The sequence below is a fragment of the Prionailurus viverrinus genome, chromosome B3 (assembly GCF_022837055.1).
Source record: "Prionailurus viverrinus isolate Anna chromosome B3, UM_Priviv_1.0, whole genome shotgun sequence".
Lineage (NCBI taxonomy): Eukaryota > Metazoa > Chordata > Mammalia > Carnivora > Felidae > Prionailurus > Prionailurus viverrinus.
Genome location: NC_062566.1, coordinates 140,074,515 through 140,091,993, shown reverse-complemented (window position 1 = coordinate 140,091,993; position 17,479 = coordinate 140,074,515). Strand labels below are relative to the sequence as shown.

Here is a 17,479-nt window from a genome sequence, read left to right as displayed (position 1 = left end):
GCCCACCAGTTCCTTTGGAGAGGACGCCTGTCTTTGCACGATGTACTTAGTCTTCCATCGGAAGGGTCGGCCGAGTCTTCCTTCATTCAAGCTTTGTTTGACATCCGTGAAGCGTGACATTCCCTGACACGAGTCCGACATTTCCTGTTCAGGTCTTTCCCGGCACACCATGTGTCCTGCTGCCGTTACGAACGTGCTCTCTTCCCATGTGCGGGCTCCCGGCAGCGCACTGCGGCAATTTGCTATTGTTTCTTGGATGGAGGCTCGGGAGCCCCTCCAGAGCCTGGCCACAGCAGCCCGGCCTCAGCGGGCCTCCGTGCGGAGACAGCCCCGCGCTCCGCCTCCCCTGAGGGTGTCCTTCCCAGGGGCTGCCGGGGGTACGTGTACCTCTGGAGCGACGGTTCGGTCAGGACGGCCGCCCCGGGGAACCTGGTACGCATTTGCACACCAAGCAGGCCACGCGATGGCATCCGCCACGCTCTCCTGGCAGGGGGGGCTGGGCTGGCGAACGCCGTCCGTCCGTCGGCAGAGGCTTCCGGCACCCGTGGGCGGGTCACCCCCGTGAGTGCCCACCAGGGGTCCCTTCTCACGGCTCAAACACCAGACTCGACCACATTTGGAAAAAGTCTAGTTTATTGCACTGTCTCAAAGCACAACTAAAATTTAAACCGGAAAGAAAAACCGTACAAAGCACTGAAGCTAAAAGTAGTTTCAAAGTATCAAACTAGACTCGGGTTTAATTGCACTAAAGTCCCGTGGGCTTAGGAGAGCTCTGCCATCTGAGAGGAGCCGGACAAGGCACAACAGACACACAGGAGCCGCAGCCAGCCTGGGCCGGCCTCTGCCGTCCCCCAACCTTTCCGTTTAAAGTAAGGGTTCTATAAAAGTGAAGTGGGATCTGGGATTTCAGCCTCCTGCCCTCGTTTAGACCTGGAACGCCTCCATCTTCGCGGCTGGCTGGTCCTGTCAGGGAACGTATTTTATCGCTCTTCACCTGTGGCCTGGGGCTCCCGGACACACTTGCTTAGTAGAAAACAGGCATCGAGTAACTGGGCCCTGGGCCAAAGGCAAGCTAAAAACAGCAGCGAGGCTGGAGGCCCGCTCCCGGGCTGGGTCTGGGAGGGGGAGGGGGAGGGGGTGGGGGTGGGGAGGGGAGGGGGAGGGGGGGCTCGGGGCGGGGCGCACGGCCGGGCCCCAAGCCCTGTGGCCCAGCGGCCGGCGGGCAGAGGGGGCCCCGTAGGCGGAGCCCACAGACCGACGGGCGGCGCGGCCACGGTGGGCCCGGTTTGAACCTTCCGGGGTGATCAACCCGATGCCCGCCTCTCGGGGCCAGCCGGCGGGTCCCGTGACGGCCCTGCGCGTTGAGGACACGCGGAGGGGGACGCCCGCTCTCTGTGACGCTGCAGCTGGGGACAGCGCGGGCTCAGGCAAACCACGCAAAGGAACGAAGGGCCCTTCCAGTGGTTTCAGAAAAGACGTTTCTCCTCTAAATTTGTCAGAGTTGATCTCAAATGAGGTATCTTATGCAGGTTTGTAATACAACGAACGAAAAAGGCAATAATTAGTAGACTCATCCCGTGAGGATGCTTCTGGTCTTTACGATGCCCGCCAGCAGCATTAGTTAAATACGAGTCTAGAGACGTTTCTCGGTTACTAACGTGGCTGGGCTCCCCCACGTCCGGCCGCCCCTACCTGGGCCTCCGCTGCCTTGGAAACACGCGCACCTCTCCCGCCCCGTCTTGTCCACCCGCCTTTACCGTTTGGGCTGAAGCGTGTTCTCCAGGAGGCGGCCGGGGGGGCGTGGGCGGCGTGCGCGCGCGCGTGCGCGTGCCGCATCCGGGCACAGCCCAGCACCCCGCCTCTCTCAGACGCGGCCCCGGTGCCCCAAGCGGGGCGTCCGGCGCGGAGCGTGTGCCGGAGCCCACGTCCCCGTGGTGGCAACGAAGCGGTCGCCAGGCCACCCCCCCCCCACCCCCCCGCGGTCAGAGAGTGCCGACCTCCGGCTCCGTTTCGCACTGGGCCCGCCGCGGCCGGAGGAGGACAGAGCAAGAGCTCAGAGGCGCTGCCGCTCTGGCCACGGCTCCGGGCCGCTCGGCTGAGGCCGTGGCTTCTGGAACAAGACGGAAACAAACACGGACGAGAGCAAGCGTGGGCCGTCCGACCCGGCCCCACCTGGCCGGCCGAGAGCCGGTGAGGCGCGGCCGAGAGCGAGCGCCACCACCGCACCGCGTCCGCTGCGCGTGCCGCCTTCCTCCCTCCTGAGCGGCCCCGTCCCCGCTCCTTCAGATGACCTCCCACTCGTCCTCCAGGTCCTCGGGGTGGGGGGTGGGGGCGTGGCCGCCGTGGGCGCCGTGGGCGTGGCTGAAGGTCTTGGTCAGCCGCTGGAGGAGGTAGCCTGGGGGGCCCACTGCCCACAGCTCGTCCGACGAGGTCACTGCAGGGGACGAGAGCCGGCCACACGCTCGTCAGTCAGCGGGCCTGGGTGGGGGACACACGCGGAGAGGGGGCCGCTCCGCCATCCCGACCCGTGCCCCGGTTTCCTCAGCTCGAAAGCGGGCGGCCCAGCACCCTGTGCTCCTCCTGGGAGACTCTGGCCAGCCAGGTGCCAGGCGCCCTCCCCCTGGTGTGACCCCCGGCCCTCTGGAGAGCGAGCCCGGCGGGGGCAGCCTCTGGTGGGGCCCCTGCTGACACTGCCCGCGGGAGCCTCGGACCCAGGGAGAGCCGCGCAGCCCCGAGCCCCGCGGAGCCCGGGCACCTGCCTGTGAAACACGACACGTTTCCGGGAATCTTCTTCCAGTAGTCTCCGGCAGGGTTTTTGTCGGTGACGCCGTACCGCCGGGCGAGATCGCCGTTGGGGCAGCGGGCCCACACGGTCCTGGTGCTCAGGGCCAGCTGGCAGGCTTGCAGCCCTGCAGGCCAACAGCGTGTCCATCTGTCCGCATCCCTGCTGTGACAGGACAGACCGCCCCCTCCCCCCACTGGGCCCCGTGGAGCAGGGCGGCCCCGCGGTGACCGTGCCCGGCGCCTGCCGAGGGAGAGCAGCCCCACCGGCAGAGCCCGCGGAGCTGCTGGGAGCCCGGGGCCACAGGACAGAAGGGTCCAGGCCGGGCGGAAACGATCCTCCCGGACAGGACTCGGCGGTGAGGGGGCTGGCCGGGTCCCTCAAACAAGGAATGTTCCGCTAGTGGCTTGCCGGTCACCTGCCTCAGCACAGCAGCGGAGAGGAGACAAAGTTGCTGCGTGGGGGGCAGCCTGCCGGGCGGACCAGGGGCCCGTGTGAGGGGACGGCCGGGACCCCCCTGCCTCGTCTCTACCTGGCACGTGCTCCCAGTCGGTCCCCACCGGCATCTCTTCGGTGATCCCCGCCCGGACGTGGACGTTCCACCTGCTGTCGAGTGCCCACAGCATCTGGTCGTTGGGGCTGGAGTGCAGGCTCACCAGCGTGACCCCAGCAGGCTGCAGGCAGGAAGGGGCTTTCCTCAGGGAAGGAGGCCGCGGGACATGTTATTTTTGGAGCCGGGCCGGGAGGTTTGGAGCCTGACGCGGGGCAGGAGGTGCAGGGGAAGCCGAGCGGGCCCCGTCCTGCCTCGGAGCACGGCCTCACGGGGAGAGGCGCCAGCCCCGCCACGGCAGGCGAGCCCACGCCGAGGGACCGCCCACCCGACCAGGAGCCCCAGCTCGTCAGCACAGCAGGTCCCGAGGGACAGAGAGGCAGGAGAAGGAAGGGCCGTAGGCAGCGCACACGGGGACCTGGGCTGGGATGGTGGCAACAGAAGAGCACCGTGTCGCCCCCGTCCACATCCCTGCCCGACAGCAGGTGACGCGGGGGAAGGAAGGCCAGCTCTGGGGAAATGCGTGCTGAAGGATCCGGGCCTGCGAGGGCCCTCCAAGGGCGCGCGCTCGGGCACACGCGCACAGCTTCGTGCTCAGAGGTGAGGCGACCGTGGCAAAGTGCTCACGGTGGCTGAATCTGGACTGAAGGGTCTTTGGGACTTTATTGAAATATGCCTGCAGGGCTTCTCTTGGCCTGAAGATTTTTCAAGGTAAAAAGTTTAATTAAAAAAATTATACAAACAAGAACACCAAAATACGCCATTGCTGCCGTGGGCACGACAGAGGTGCGTGGGGAGGAGGCCCCAGGATGGGCCCAGGGTCTCCCCACTCCCTGAGCCCTTGCTTCTGCTCTGCTTTTTGTCCGGACGGGACACGAGGAGGGCGAGGCTGACGGTGACACAGCTGCCGTTAGCGTCCCAGGAAATGGGGACTGGCAGGCAAGGCCAGTGACCCTGTCCCCTCACCCCTGCCGCTCTGACGTGGGAAGATGAGACCCTTCTCGTCAGGCTCTCTCAAGGTCACACTAGACACTGGGTCGAGAGCCGGCACAGGCCCGGCCCTCGGTGGCCTCATGACCAGTGTCAGCTGAGAACAGGCCATCATTTAATCCCTGCTGTCTCTTCTGTAAGCCCCATGCCTGCTAAGGGCCCATCCAGAGCCACCCACCTGGCCTGGTCCAGGCGCAGCCCTGGGTCCTGACGAGCGACAGGAGGGCTCCTCTTGGCGCCAGCTGTCCTCTGATGTGTCCCCTCAGGCAGTGACGTCCCTGGCCTAGCTGGTTTCTCGTCTGAGTGGACACGATGCCGGCCTGCCCTACCCCTCGGTCAACCTGTGTCCATATGCCACATCTCCTGGTCCCTTGTCCACTTTTCATGGGACAAGAGTAAGTCCCCTCAGCGTCCTGTTTACCACCCACTGATCTGCTCTGGTTCGTCCCGGGGCTGCCCACCCCTCAGCTAGATGCCTCTCTGCCTGTGAGGACACAGCTGTCTGTGTCCACGGAGAGGCCACAGAGAGCCACGGAGAGGCTGTAGGGTCCCAGCCTCTCATCACTGGTGAGGACCAAACCCTAGGGTCTGGCTGTTGTCCCTCTACCAACCCGACACTGCCCATTTTCCTGGACCTCTTGGTGGTCCCTGCTCTCTCCCTTGGTCTTAAGCCTGCCTTCCTGGTCAGCCTCGACTGGAACCGAATCACTGATCCAGGGGACACTCACAGCCTCTTCTGCTTTGTGCTTCCCCCCTCCTGGCTGTGGTGACCCCACTATGCCTCACGCCCAAGCCTCACCCACACGGTGGGCTTCCCGCTGTCACGCTGACATCACATAGCTGCCAATCCAGCCGGCAGGCGCCCTCGGGGCATGTGGGCAGAGGGGGCTCGCCTTGCTCCCCTTGCCCCATCGAGGTGGTCGGGGGGCTCCAGGCCTCTGCCATCACTCACCACCCTGCCGTACTCTCGGCTCCCGCAGCTCTGGGCAGGAACTTCCTAACCCCTGGATTAAGGAATGGATGAAACACCGTCCAAAGACGCAGGGGCACCAGGTCCCCAGTGGCTCAGCTCCTGGGAGGCCAGGGACACACGGAGGACGGCAAAGAGGGGGGCACAGCAGCCACTCTCTAGAGAGCCACCCGCCACCGGGAGCCCCGGCACCTGCCCTGCCTGCTGCTGGGCCCCCGGGAGAACACCCAGGGCTTGCAGAATTGGGGGTCCTGCAGCTGCTGTGGGCGCGCTTCGAGAGACGGGGAACCTCCCACCTCCCCTCAACCGGGACCCGACTCTGGCCACTCCAGACTCTCTCACATGGAGCCCACAGGCGCACGAACAACCACTCGCTCCAGCCTTGCACCAGGGGCCATCTGTCCACTGGGAGCGTTCCAGGGAGAACGGGCATTAGTCGTAAGACTCCTATTAGCAAAGGGCTCCCTCTTCGGCCGCATGCGAGGGAACCCTGGCTCAGCTTGTCAGGCCTGAGGACACGGGCCTGGGGAATCTCGGGTAGCAGGGCAGACTGGGCCGACTGTGCAGGGGAAGGGAATCAGGCAGGAAACATAAAAGGCTCTGGAGGCTAGTTTCAGATAAGGACAGGTGCCATCAAGAAGCAGAAGGCACAGAGGTGCCTGGGTGGCTCAGCCAGTTAAGCATGTGACATCAGCTCAGGTCTGATCTCATGGTTCATGAGTTTGAGCCCCGAGTCGGGCTCTGTGCTGACAGCTCGGAGCCCGGAGTCGGTTTCGGATTCTGTTTCCTTCTCTGTCTGCCCCTCCCCAGCTTGCGCTCTGTCTCTCTCTCTCAAAAATAAACATTAAAAAAAATTTTTTTTAACTTTCCCTCAAAAAAAAAAAAAAAAAAAAGAAGAAATAAAAGGAGCACTGTGATGGGGGAGGTGGCCCCATGACTGTGATGGCCAGGTAAGGAGGTAGCCTGAAGGTCACACACAAGCTGAGGGCCAAGGGGCCAGCATGTGAGGCTCGGGGGGGGGGGGGGGGGGGGAAGTGTGTGGGGGGTGGGGGTGGGGAGGGTGGTTTGTGCAATTTACTCTACAAGCTTTTAGTGACTGTGCTAACCAAACCGGTCCCTGCAGCAGGCCAGGTGGCCGAGATGTCACTGGGCAGGCACAACCCCAGACAACAGTCACCAGCGTAAATACGAGAGGTACGTAAAACCCCGAGTCACCTCCAAATGCCAAGCCCGAGATGCACGGGTGAGCTGAGAGGGACCCCCCCCCCCATTTCCCGTGCCTACTGGAAAGCCGGGAGGGGCCGGCGGGGCTGTGGGCTGGGGCTGGACCCCTGGGACCACACACAATGCCACAGAGCGTGCCCAGGCCTGCCCTGCTCCGGGCTCTGCAAGTGCTGTGTGTACGAGAGTCCAGTGCGCTTGGGCATTTATACCAGGTTACCCCTGCCCCCCGGGCAGCACAGACACCTGTCTGCTCAGCGTGGTTGGATCCACATTTTTTTGCCATGAAACCCCCTTTTACCTACAACATCTATTTCCATCCCATGATCTGGGCTTCCCTTTGGGAAGTGTTGCTCTAGGCCAAGCCCCATCCTGCCCCCATTCCACGGAGAACGAAGGCACTCCAGGGAGGGGAGGGAGAGGCAGGGGCCAAGCGGAGGGAACAGGACTGTGTCCTCATAGCATTTGTAGAGGCACCGCACACAGCCCCACCCACGTCCCGAGTCGTGGCCCCACTGAGACACAGGGTCTGTCCCCTCTCCTGGAATCTGGCCTGTGACTTCTTTAACCAATAAGACATGGCAGAAGCAACTCGATGGCAGGTCTGAACCAGGTCCGGGAGCAGCGACCTAGTGGCTCTTCCCACAAGAGCCCCGTGGTGTGAGAAGCGGGCTATGCAGAGGCCGCACAGAGGCGGAGGCGAGCACGGGCCCCCCAGGCCCAGCCCTGGTGGCACCCAGAGGAGCCGTCCCCGCAGACCGCCTGCTTCTGAGGCGTAACAATAATAAACGACTGTTAAAAGCCCCTAACTTTTGGGGTGGTGTCTGTGGACAAGCAGAATGGAAGACAGAGAAGGCTGTGATGGGCCAGGGAACAGGGAAGAAAGAAGCGGGGTGTCACGACGGGGAAAGAACAAGAGAGGGTGGGTGGAGAGGCCCCCGGGAAAGAGGCAGGAGGGCGAGGACAAGGAGAAAGGCCACACGAAGGCCAGGCTTTGCATCGTCTCTCCCTCCGACTCGGGCTCTGCGATCTCTCACACGTCTTTGGGGGCCCTCAGCTCCCCCTGCTCCAGGGCCTGGCCGTCGACAGCTCTCCCTCCTGCCTCTACCCTGCGCCTGCACCCTCCCTGTCCATCCTTCTGGGGTCCTGCGGGCCCGCCCGCCTTCCTGCATTTCTCCCACAGAATGCACTGGGGGTTCCCCTCGTGGCCCAGGCTCAGCCTGAGTCCGCACCCCTCTGCGCCCCGTCATCACCCCCTTCCCGCCCACTCTCCCTCCGCACACCCTCCTTCACCTGGCAAGCCCTGAGCCTCACAGCCCGGCCTGGTGACGTCCACCTGCCTGAAGGTGCGTGCTGCTCCCTGCCTGCCGCTGAAACGCCATCCGAGCCAAGCTCTTGGCTTGCTCTCATCCAATAAAGGGACAACTTTTTATCGAAGGACCACACGCACCCAAAAAAGCACACAAATCCTAAGTGTGTAGCTCGATGGGTTTTCATAATCTGAGCACAGCCGGGTAACCACACCCAGATCTGGAAGCAGAACACGAGTCTGAGTGTCTATCCAGTCACCACCCTCCCTGCTCTGCAGACCCCACACGGGACTTGAACCTCCCATGGAGCGGGTGGCTCAGAAGCTGCATGTGAAAAAGGTAATGGCACTCCCCAGCTGGCCCCCCCCCACCCCCCGAAGGTGGAGGCCTTCCCACAGGGCAGCCCAGGGAGGCCATGGGGAGAGGGAGGGACGTAGGCCAGTTCTCAAGGGCAGAGGAGCGTAAGTGGGCAGAATAAAGCACACACGGATGCCGGGAACTGCACATTGAAAGAGGAAGGGCAACCCATCCCTATGCACATACCCTGTGAAGTCAACCATCCTGCAGCATTTCCCACACTGGGTCCCACGGAACACCCCGCCACCCCCGCCGGATGCTCATGCTGCCTGAGGTCTCGGATCAGCTGTCTCCTGCACACCTCCATCTGGGGCCACACAGTCATTTGTTCCAAAAACAGCACCTTCAGTGCACTGGGCCCTGTGTTAGGCACTGGGGAAACCTCAAGTACAGACAAATTACACACCCCTGGCCCCAGGAGCTTCCATTTTACTAGGAGGGCTGGGCAAGGCATAACTCACCAATGCAGTAACAGAGGGGGTGGCGAGGAGAGCCCTGGGGCGTGAGGGGTGGGTGACCAGGAAGGTTCCCTGAGCCGGTCACCCCGGGAAGGCGGGCCAGGCAGGCCCGGCAAGCGCAGAGCCTGGAGGGGAGCAGGAGGTGAGGTGGCTGGAGTCCAGGGACGGAGCAGGAAGAGGTCAGAGGGCGTCAGGGCCGTGGGCTGAGGGAGGAAGTGGACTTTGTGCTGAGTGAGGTGAGAAGCCACTAGAAAGTTCGGAAAACGGGAGTAACATGAGGTGACCCTGGCTGACCTGGAACCCGGGTGAGAGATGGCCGGGCCCAGGGACGGTGGTGGGGGCCTCAGAGCAGGCCTGGAAGGCACAGGCCACAGAGTCTGCTGGAGGACGGGCCGTGTCATGCTGGGACGGGGCCGCTCCGCTTATCTGGGCCCCGTCAGAGCAGGAGCAGGGCCACCGTGCGTTGATAGACATAAACATGAACACACGTGGCTGCTGAGTCAGAGACAGAAGACAGGGAGAGGCATCGAGTGAAAGAAGCTGACGGCCCTTTCCCAGAGAGGAAAGCAAAGGCTTGAGACGCTGGCGGGATGGGGGGACGGCCCGTGGGCTGCTGAGCACGAGTGCCTGCGAGGGCTGCACGGACAAGCAGGACAAGCAGGACGCATGCTAGTGCCACAGCCAGCGCACATCCCTGGGACGAAAGAAAATGACTTCACTCTCTCTGGGGGAGATGGTTTCGGACAGGTAGTTCCCAGGGGGAACCAGTGCAGGGTCCCGGGAGCTGGGGCGCCCGTGTCTTCCCGCCCAACGAGCCGTAGCCCGCTCCCCTGCGGCTGGCCCACGGCGTCTCGCCTCGTCACCCACTTCAGCAGGCTCCCTGGACCTTTGCCGGATTTACTTTATGGGCTCAGTTTTGTTTTTTGTTTTTTGTTTTTTTAAGTAATTGTTACCTTTGGGTTTGTTCTTTTTTTTTTTTTTAATTTTTAAATATTTATTTTTGGGGGGGGAGAGAGAGAGAGAGAGAGAGAGAGGGAGAGAGGGAGAGAGGGAGAGAGAGGGAGGATGAGCGGGGGAGGGGCAGAGAGAGAAGGAGACACAGAATCCAAAGCAGGCTCCAGGTTCTGAGCCGTCAGCACAGAGCCCGATGCGGGGCTGGAACTCAAGAACCACGAGATCATGACCTGAGCTGAAGTTGCTTAACCACCTGAGCCACCCAGGCGCCCCAGGTTTGTTCGTTTGCTGACTGTTTCAATCTTTTTAAATTGAAGTATAATTAACATACTGACAATGTCACATTAGTTTCAGGTGCACAGCATACTGATTCAACAACTCCATACACCCCCCAGTGCTCCCGACGCCAAGTACAGTCACCATCTGTCACCAAACAGCACGATTACAACATTGTCGACTATACTCCCTATGCTGTGCTTTTCGTCTCTGAGACTTATACTGTTCATTTCTTTGAAAAGCACTGATGAAAGCGGGGCGCCCACACCCGGGTGGCTGGAGTGCGTGCCTCTTGGGCCTTCCTCTCGAGGCTTCTGGCTGAGCCTGGGCCCTCGGTTCACTGGCTGCGTCGCTGTGAGAGGGACTCACAGCACCCTCCGGTCGGCACCGCAAAATCCGGGACTAAGTGAGCCCGCACCCATGAATGGACAAAACCGAGCACACGGGAGGCTTTCGGACAGAGCGGGCATTGCTCAGGGCCCCTGCCACCACCCAGTGAAGAAAACAAACTCCCAACCACTAGGCCATACCCTCCCACAGGCTCCTAAGAGAGATGCGGAAAACAAGTAAAAAGGACTTGTAAAAAGCGATCGAGGACACTTAATTGTTAATACTTAGATATATTTTTAGCTTTTTTCCCCATGTAAAGCTCTCTATTTAAAAACAGTTTTTTTAACGTTTATTATTGAGAGACAGAGAGAGACAGAGCATGAGCAGGGGAGGGGGAGACACAGAATCCAAAGCAGGCTCCAGGTTCCAGGCTCTCTGTCAAGCACGGAGCCTGAAGTGGGGCTGGAACTCACAAACCACGAGATCATGACCTAAGCTGAAGTTGGACGCTCAACCGACTGAGCCACCCAGGCGCCCCTAGCTCTTTATTTTAAAGAAAAATCTGGCTTATGTTATTTTGTGTTCTGCTTTTGGCTCAGTTCACAATATAAGATGCCTTTCCCCAGGGCCGCCACCGCTGTGACTCCAACAGCTGTCACCTGGGGCGGTGGGGGGGGGGGGGGTGCTTCTTGAAAACCAAGGCTGAACATCACTGAGGTGCTCTCAGGAGCATCTGTAACTGAGTCCTTCTGGTGCCCAGTCTGGGTGGGGGTGGGAGTGGGGATGAGGGCTCCAGGGAAACTTCTGTAACTGCCAGGATGATAAAGAAGTGGTCAGCAGGAAGGGCTGGGCACTGGTATTAAGCATGACTCAGGGATCAGGAGGAATACAGAGTGAGGTCATTAGCAGTCCCCAGAGACCTGGCAGGGGACTGGGAGTGGCCTGGGGCCCTAGAACCAGACTGCAAAGGGGTACGAAGTGAGAAGAGGACTAAGCCTGTGACAGAGGGCCTGGAAGGCACAGGAGGAAGCAGAGGGCAGGGGAGAGGGCTGCTGAGCCTCCAGGAGGGGAAGGGAGAGGGGATGAGGAAGACCAAGTGATGTCCTGGAGTCACTGGAGGAGGGGGAGGGCTCAGGGCATGGGCCCAGTCCAATCCTAGAGTCTCCTCAGTGGAGGACCTCTTCCTTTAGCACGGGCCTGGTCACAGGGAGGGAGGGGACCGTGCGGAAGAACCGCCAGGCCCCCATCCCCCCCAGCCGCACGGGCCCCCACCATCTTCTACGACACTGGGGCCGTGGCCCTGACAAGGTACGCCTTTTTTTCCTGAAGGACGAACAGAAGAATGTCTGTGGAAGTGGACAGAAAGGAGGTTCTGGAAACTCACTAATCGGCACCGGCCAGGCTGCCAGCCAGGCACTCAGCCCCCTACCCATCCATCTAACCCGTCGTCCACCTATCACCACGCGCCCACCTAGCCCTCATGTCTCCACCACACTCGTGCCAATCACCAGCCCACTCACCACCCAGCCTCCACCCAGCCTCCAGCAGAGATTCGCCCGGACATATCTACCACGTGCCAGGCACTGTGCTTGGTGCTAGGGATTAATTTTCTTGGCTCCGGGATATTAAAGTCTGGTGAGAGACACATCAGTAACCAAACAGTCCCACAAAAACACATAAGACCGCAACCGTGAGGGGTTCTGAGAACATACGACGTGGTCAGGCGGAGGCCAGGAGGGCAGGGGAGAGCGTGCCCGGCGGAGTGAGAGCACAGGGAAGGAAGGCGCGAGGGGGCGGACGCTGGACCAGGCGGCTGGAGTCGGAAAGGCGGGGCGGCACCACACAGGGCCGGTCTCACAAATTGCAGGGAGGTCTGCTGGCACCCGGGGCTCGCAGACTGAAGGTGTTCGGAGAGAGAAGGCAGAAGATGTGCCTGCGGGCAGATGGTAAGAAATAAGACGCACCTACAAAAGTTTTCCCAGCTGCACGGAGGACTCCAAGGGGGGGCACAGCATCCTGGCCTCTTCGTGAGAAGGGCGAAGGTGGGGGCAGGACGGAAAAGACAGGCGCCTGCCTAGGGTGACACGGGGGGCAGAGGGTTCCACAGACGTCGCCTGCCCTCTGCCACCACTCCGAGAGCTCCTGAATACGGCCCGAGACATGCGGTTTCACAAAAGGCAACCGGGACGAGCCCCAACAACCCTCCTCCCCGTGGGAGAGCAGGACCAAAATGCCAGGATGGGGGTGAACAGGAAGCGGCACAGGCCATTTTGAAACCAGGAAACTTGTTTCTGCTGAACCCAAGTCCTCCAGAGGGAAGGTGAGGAAGGCCAGGCCTCGTGGTTCTTAAACCTTACAGTCTCCAGGATTTGTGTGTGGGGCTTATTAAATGGCACATTCCTTACTACTCAGCCATAAAAAAGAATGAAATCTTGCCATTTGCAACGACATGGATGGAGCTGGAGAGTATTATGCTAAGCAAAATAAGTCAGTCAGAGAAAGACATATGATCTCACTCGTGTGTGGAATTTAAGAAGCAAAACAAATGAGTAAAGGGGGAAAAAAAAGAGAGGCAAACCAAGAAACAGACTCTCAACTACAGAGAACACACTGACGGTTACCAGAGGGGAGGTGGGGGGACGGGTGAAACGGGACGGGGGTGAAGGAGGGCACCTGTGACGAGCCCTGGGTGACGCATGGAAGGGTGCCGAATCACAATATTGTACACGTGAAACCAGTATAACGTTGTGTGTTAACTATACTGGAATTAAAACTAAAACTTAATCAAATGAATGAATAAATGAATGAACGGACAAATGAATGAACGAACAAATAAACAAACGTCATGTTCCTGGGCTTGGGGCCAGCCTTTCCGCATGAGACCTTGGGTCTAGGGCTCAGAAATGACCTTAACAAAAAACGTTTTTTAAATGTTTATTCATTTTTGAGAGACAGAGACAGAGACAGAGCTTGAGTGGGGGAGGGGCAGAGAGAGAGGGAGACCCAGAATTGGAAGCAGGCTCCAGGCTCTGAGCTGTCAGCACAGAGCCCGACGTGGGGCTCGAACTCACGAACCGCGGGATCGTGACCTGAGCCGAAGTCGGACGCTCAACCGACTGAGCCACCCAGGCGCCCCAGAAATGACCTTTTAAACCAGCACCCCAGGTAATTCTGTTCAGGGTATCTGTGGGTTACCTTCTACGATGCTCTGCACTCTGTCAAGAAGAAGGCAAGACTACACTACCCAGAGTGGTCTGCAGATTTTACTGCGATCTCTGTCAAAATCTCAGCTGTTATTTCGGCAGGAATGGAAAAGCTGTTCCTAAAATTCATACAGAATTGTGAGGGACCCCGAACAGTTAAAATCATCTTGAAAAAGACAATTTTGGAAGACTCACACTCCCTGATTTCAAAACTATGATGAAGCCGCAGTATTCAAAGTGTGGTCCCGGCCGAAGGACGGGCATATACACGCGTCAGTGGAGCAGAACTGCGAGTTCAGAAAACAGTCCACGCAGTCAAGTGATTTTCGCCAAGACCGCCAACATCATTCAACGAGAGCACAGCCCTTTCAACAAATGGTGCCGACACAACCGGACTGAACACATTCAAAAGAAGGAGGCCGGACCTGACCTCACGTCACATACAAAATGATCTTCAAGGGGCTCAGAAATAAATGTAAGAGCTAAACGTGGCAATCGTTTCTTAGAGATGACACCAAAGGCACGAGCAACAAAAAGAGAAAAGGCAAAATGGACCTCATTAAAATTAAGAACTTTTGTCTATCAAAGGACACCATTAAGAAAGTGAAAAGACAGCCCACACGATGGGAGAAATATCTGCAAGTCCCATGTCTGATAAGGGTCTAGTGTCCAGAATAAAGAAAGAGCTCTTCAACCAACAACAAGAACACAAACAACCCCATTCAACAGGCAAAGGACTTGAACAACGTTTCTCTGAAGAAATACAAATGGCCCACGAGAACACGAAAAGATGACCGGCGTTAGTCATTAGGGAAACGCGAACCGCAATTGCGCAGCACCATGCCACACGCACCAGGATGGCGAGAAAGGAAAATGGAAAAGAGCGAGAGGCGCCGATGTGGAGAAACGCCCCCTGCGGGAGGGAATGCCAAGTGGTGCAGCCACCGGGGAGAACAGTTTGGCAGGTTAACCTCCAAAGCTTAAACAGAGTTACCCTATGAGCCGGAAATCCCATTCCCAGATACGTGCCAAAGAGCTGGGTCGGGCGTTCAAACGAAAACCACACGAATGGCCAGAGCAACCGTCACGACAGCCACGGAAGCTGGAAGCCACCCAGGCGTCCGCCGCCCGACGAGTGGACAAACGGAATGTGGTCTAGCCATACCGTGGAGTGTCACTGAGCCGTGAAAGGGCGGAGGCACCGGTGACGTGGATGCACCTTGAAAACACGATGCTCTGGGAAAGAAGGCAATTGCAAAAGGCCGCTTATCATGTTAAGCCCCTCGCTATGAGATGTCTAGAAGAGGAAAATCCATACGGGGAGAAAGCAGATGAGTGGTCGCCAGGGGCTAGGGGAAGGGGGGCTGGAGAGTGGCCGCTCCCGGGTAGAGGGTTTCCTCAAAACCTGATGAAAACCTTCTGGAACTAGACGTTGATGAAGGTTGCACAACATTATGAATGTGCTAAATGCCACTAATGGTAACTTTCACGTTATGTGCAGTTTACCACATTTTTTTTTTTTAAAGCAAAAGCTGGGGTGCCTGGGTGGCTCAGTTGACGTCCAACTTCGGCTCAGGTCACGATCTCATGGTTTGTGCGTCTGAGCCCTGCTTTGGGCTCTGTGCTGACAGCTCAGAGCCCGGAGCCTGCTTTGGATTCCGTGTCTCCCCATCTCTCTGCCCCTCTCTGCTCACACTCTGTCTCTCTCTCTCAAAAATAAACATTAAGGAAAAGAAAAAAAGAAAAAGTTGACAAGCCTCGGTTTTGCTGATGTACTATGGTTTTGCAAAACATTATCCCTGGGGAAGCTGGGGAAATGGTACTCGGATCTCTATTATTTCTTACAAAAGCATGTGAATCTGCAATTATCTCAATAAAAATTTCAGTTAAAAAAAAGAAGTAGGCAAGCTAAAATGCTGGCTTATTCATATTCAAAACTTCATAAAAATGAAAAAAAAATAAAGATTGCAAATATAAAATGGAGTAAATAAGGAATTTAAGATTTAAGAATCATTTGGAAATGCTAAAGAATATATATAGCTTCGGTGTCCTTCCAAAGGCTGTGAGTGTGTGAGTATGCGTCCCTGCTCCTGCTTATTTTTGTCTTCTAGAGAGGAGTTACAGGACAGGCGTGGGGAGAGAGCCGCACCCCCTTACTGGAAGTACCCAGGGATTTAATTACAGCCACCAACAGGCTTTGATACTGACAAATCAAAGGGCTGCTCGGGGCCGTAAAGTTTCCCTTGAACAAGACCTCACAGGAAAAAAGAAAACGAGCTGCTGTCCTACGTTCTCAAAGGATAAACGCCCCTTACTAATTATTAGGAGTAAGAACGCATTTTATTTATTCCATGCCACCAGCGTTACAGAATAAACCACTGCCCTTTCCCAGTAGTCGAGAAATCCTACAGGCAGAACTTGCTATATGCACTGAGACCCTGGCCAGGCCCTCGGTGCAAGTGGAGGAGCCATTTTCGTGTGACGGACCATCCCGCCCTCCCGGGGCCCACAGGGACTGTTCTCAGGTTAAGGGCTTCACCTTAGTAGTCAAGTGCAAAGAAATACTTCTCAGCTTAGGGGCGCCGGGGTGGCTCAGTCGGCTGAACGTCCGACTCTCGATTTCAGTTCAAGTCATGATCTCACGGTTCATGGGTTCGAGCTCCCACATCAGGCTCTGTGCTGACAGCACAGCACCTGCTTCAGATTCTGTCTCCCTTTCTCCCTGCCCCTTCTCCGCTTGCGCACACACACTCTCTCTCAAAAATAAACATTAAAAAAAATTCAAAAAAATAAAATAAATACTTCTCAGCTTAGATAGTGTGAGCTAGAAGAAATGAGACAGGTTCTGTGCTTCCTGGAACAGACACAAGCTTGTTTTTGAGTTATATACAGTATTTGTTAGCTCTGATCCGAACTTTCTCATCTGGTACATTCCCCCAAGAACTGGGACTCCAGCCACTGGATTCTCCCAAGAACTGGCACTCTAGACCACAGTCCTGGGAGAAATGGCTCTGGTGACCAGAGACAGTGTTAAGACTGCAGCCCATGATTCTGTTGCCCGCTGCCTGTACCTCTGCCAGTGGAAGCCAACGGCAGGGATAAGTGTGACCCAGGAGGCATCCACGCTCTCACCCGGCAACTCGCTGCAGAGTTGGGTTTCCATCCAATTTTATGGGTCCGTGAGCTCCCTGAAGGCGGGACCGTGCCTGCCTGCCCGGTGCCCGGGCTCAGTGCCTGGCACACAGGAGCCTCCTTCCGAGCAGTCGTTCTTTGTGTGAAGGCACCCGGCCCCAGCCCCATGGTGCGCTGCCTAGCCTGCTCCCGGGGCCTCCTCGGGGGGCTGTGTGCACCCTCACCAGCAGGCAGCACCCCCCTGGCCCCACACCACTGGGGCTACGTCACCCCCCTTCTCAGCCTGCCCACATGACCTTACCCGGCCCCCACCGGGAGTGTGCATCAGAGCCCTCCCTGCTCTGCAAAGCCCAGCCTGCAAACTGCCTGCTGCAAGAACCTTCTGACAGACGGCCCGCCCCATCGGCCAGCCCTAAGGGGCCCCCATCCAACACGCCCCCCACACTTCACTCCTCTGGCCTGGGCAGGTGCAGAGGGAACTGGACAAGCTTTCCTCTTCACAGCCTACAGAGCTCCACACGTCACCGCGTGTCACAGAGCCCCTGCCCAGGAACTGTTCATGAACTTGGCATTCTGGGGACAGCAAGCCCCTGGCAGAGGGGGAGGGCAGTGCAGCTAACTCCAGGCTCCACAGAAACAATGCCTCTTGCTAACAAAGACTCTGGCTTTTCTGTTTAAGGGCTCACTCCAACGATTTTGGGCTGGAAGGGACCTGGGAGGCCAGTGTAACCTCATATTCTGGGCAAGCAAACTGATAATGAAATCCGTGCTGAAGGTCAGGGTGAGGGCCTACGGCGGAGCTGCTCCCAGAGCGCAGGGGTCTGGGGCTCAGGTCAGGGTTCTCTACGCTTCTGGCAGGTGTGCCTCTACCCTAAGGAGTGCTCACACGTGTGTGCACATGCCACACACACACACACAGCCGCTCGCACACGCGTGCTTGCACGTG

General features: G+C 58.3%; 1 protein-coding gene and 1 long non-coding RNA gene across 6 annotated transcripts in view; one reads left to right on the top strand and one right to left on the bottom strand.

Annotated features, from left to right (window-relative positions):
* Nucleotides 1-615: 615 nt before the first annotated feature.
* Nucleotides 616-17,479, bottom strand: part of TECPR2 (tectonin beta-propeller repeat containing 2) — a 108,258-nt gene continuing 91,394 nt past the window's right edge. For all 5 annotated transcript variants that reach the window (XM_047864000.1, XM_047863999.1, XM_047864001.1 and 2 more), the window contains 3 exons: nt 3,315-3,456; nt 2,760-2,909; nt 616-2,434 (listed from right to left, as the gene is read on the bottom strand). In XM_047864000.1, coding sequence (XP_047719956.1) covers nt 2,283-2,434; nt 2,760-2,909; nt 3,315-3,456 — 444 coding nt within the window. In that variant the 3' untranslated portion in view covers nt 616-2,282. The remainder of the gene's footprint in view (nt 2,435-2,759; nt 2,910-3,314; nt 3,457-17,479) is intronic.
* On the top strand, nt 6,190-7,197 carry LOC125168728 (uncharacterized). The gene is made up of 3 exons (XR_007153270.1): nt 6,190-6,242; nt 6,416-6,486; nt 7,116-7,197. It is a non-coding gene; the product is annotated as an uncharacterized LOC125168728 (long non-coding RNA).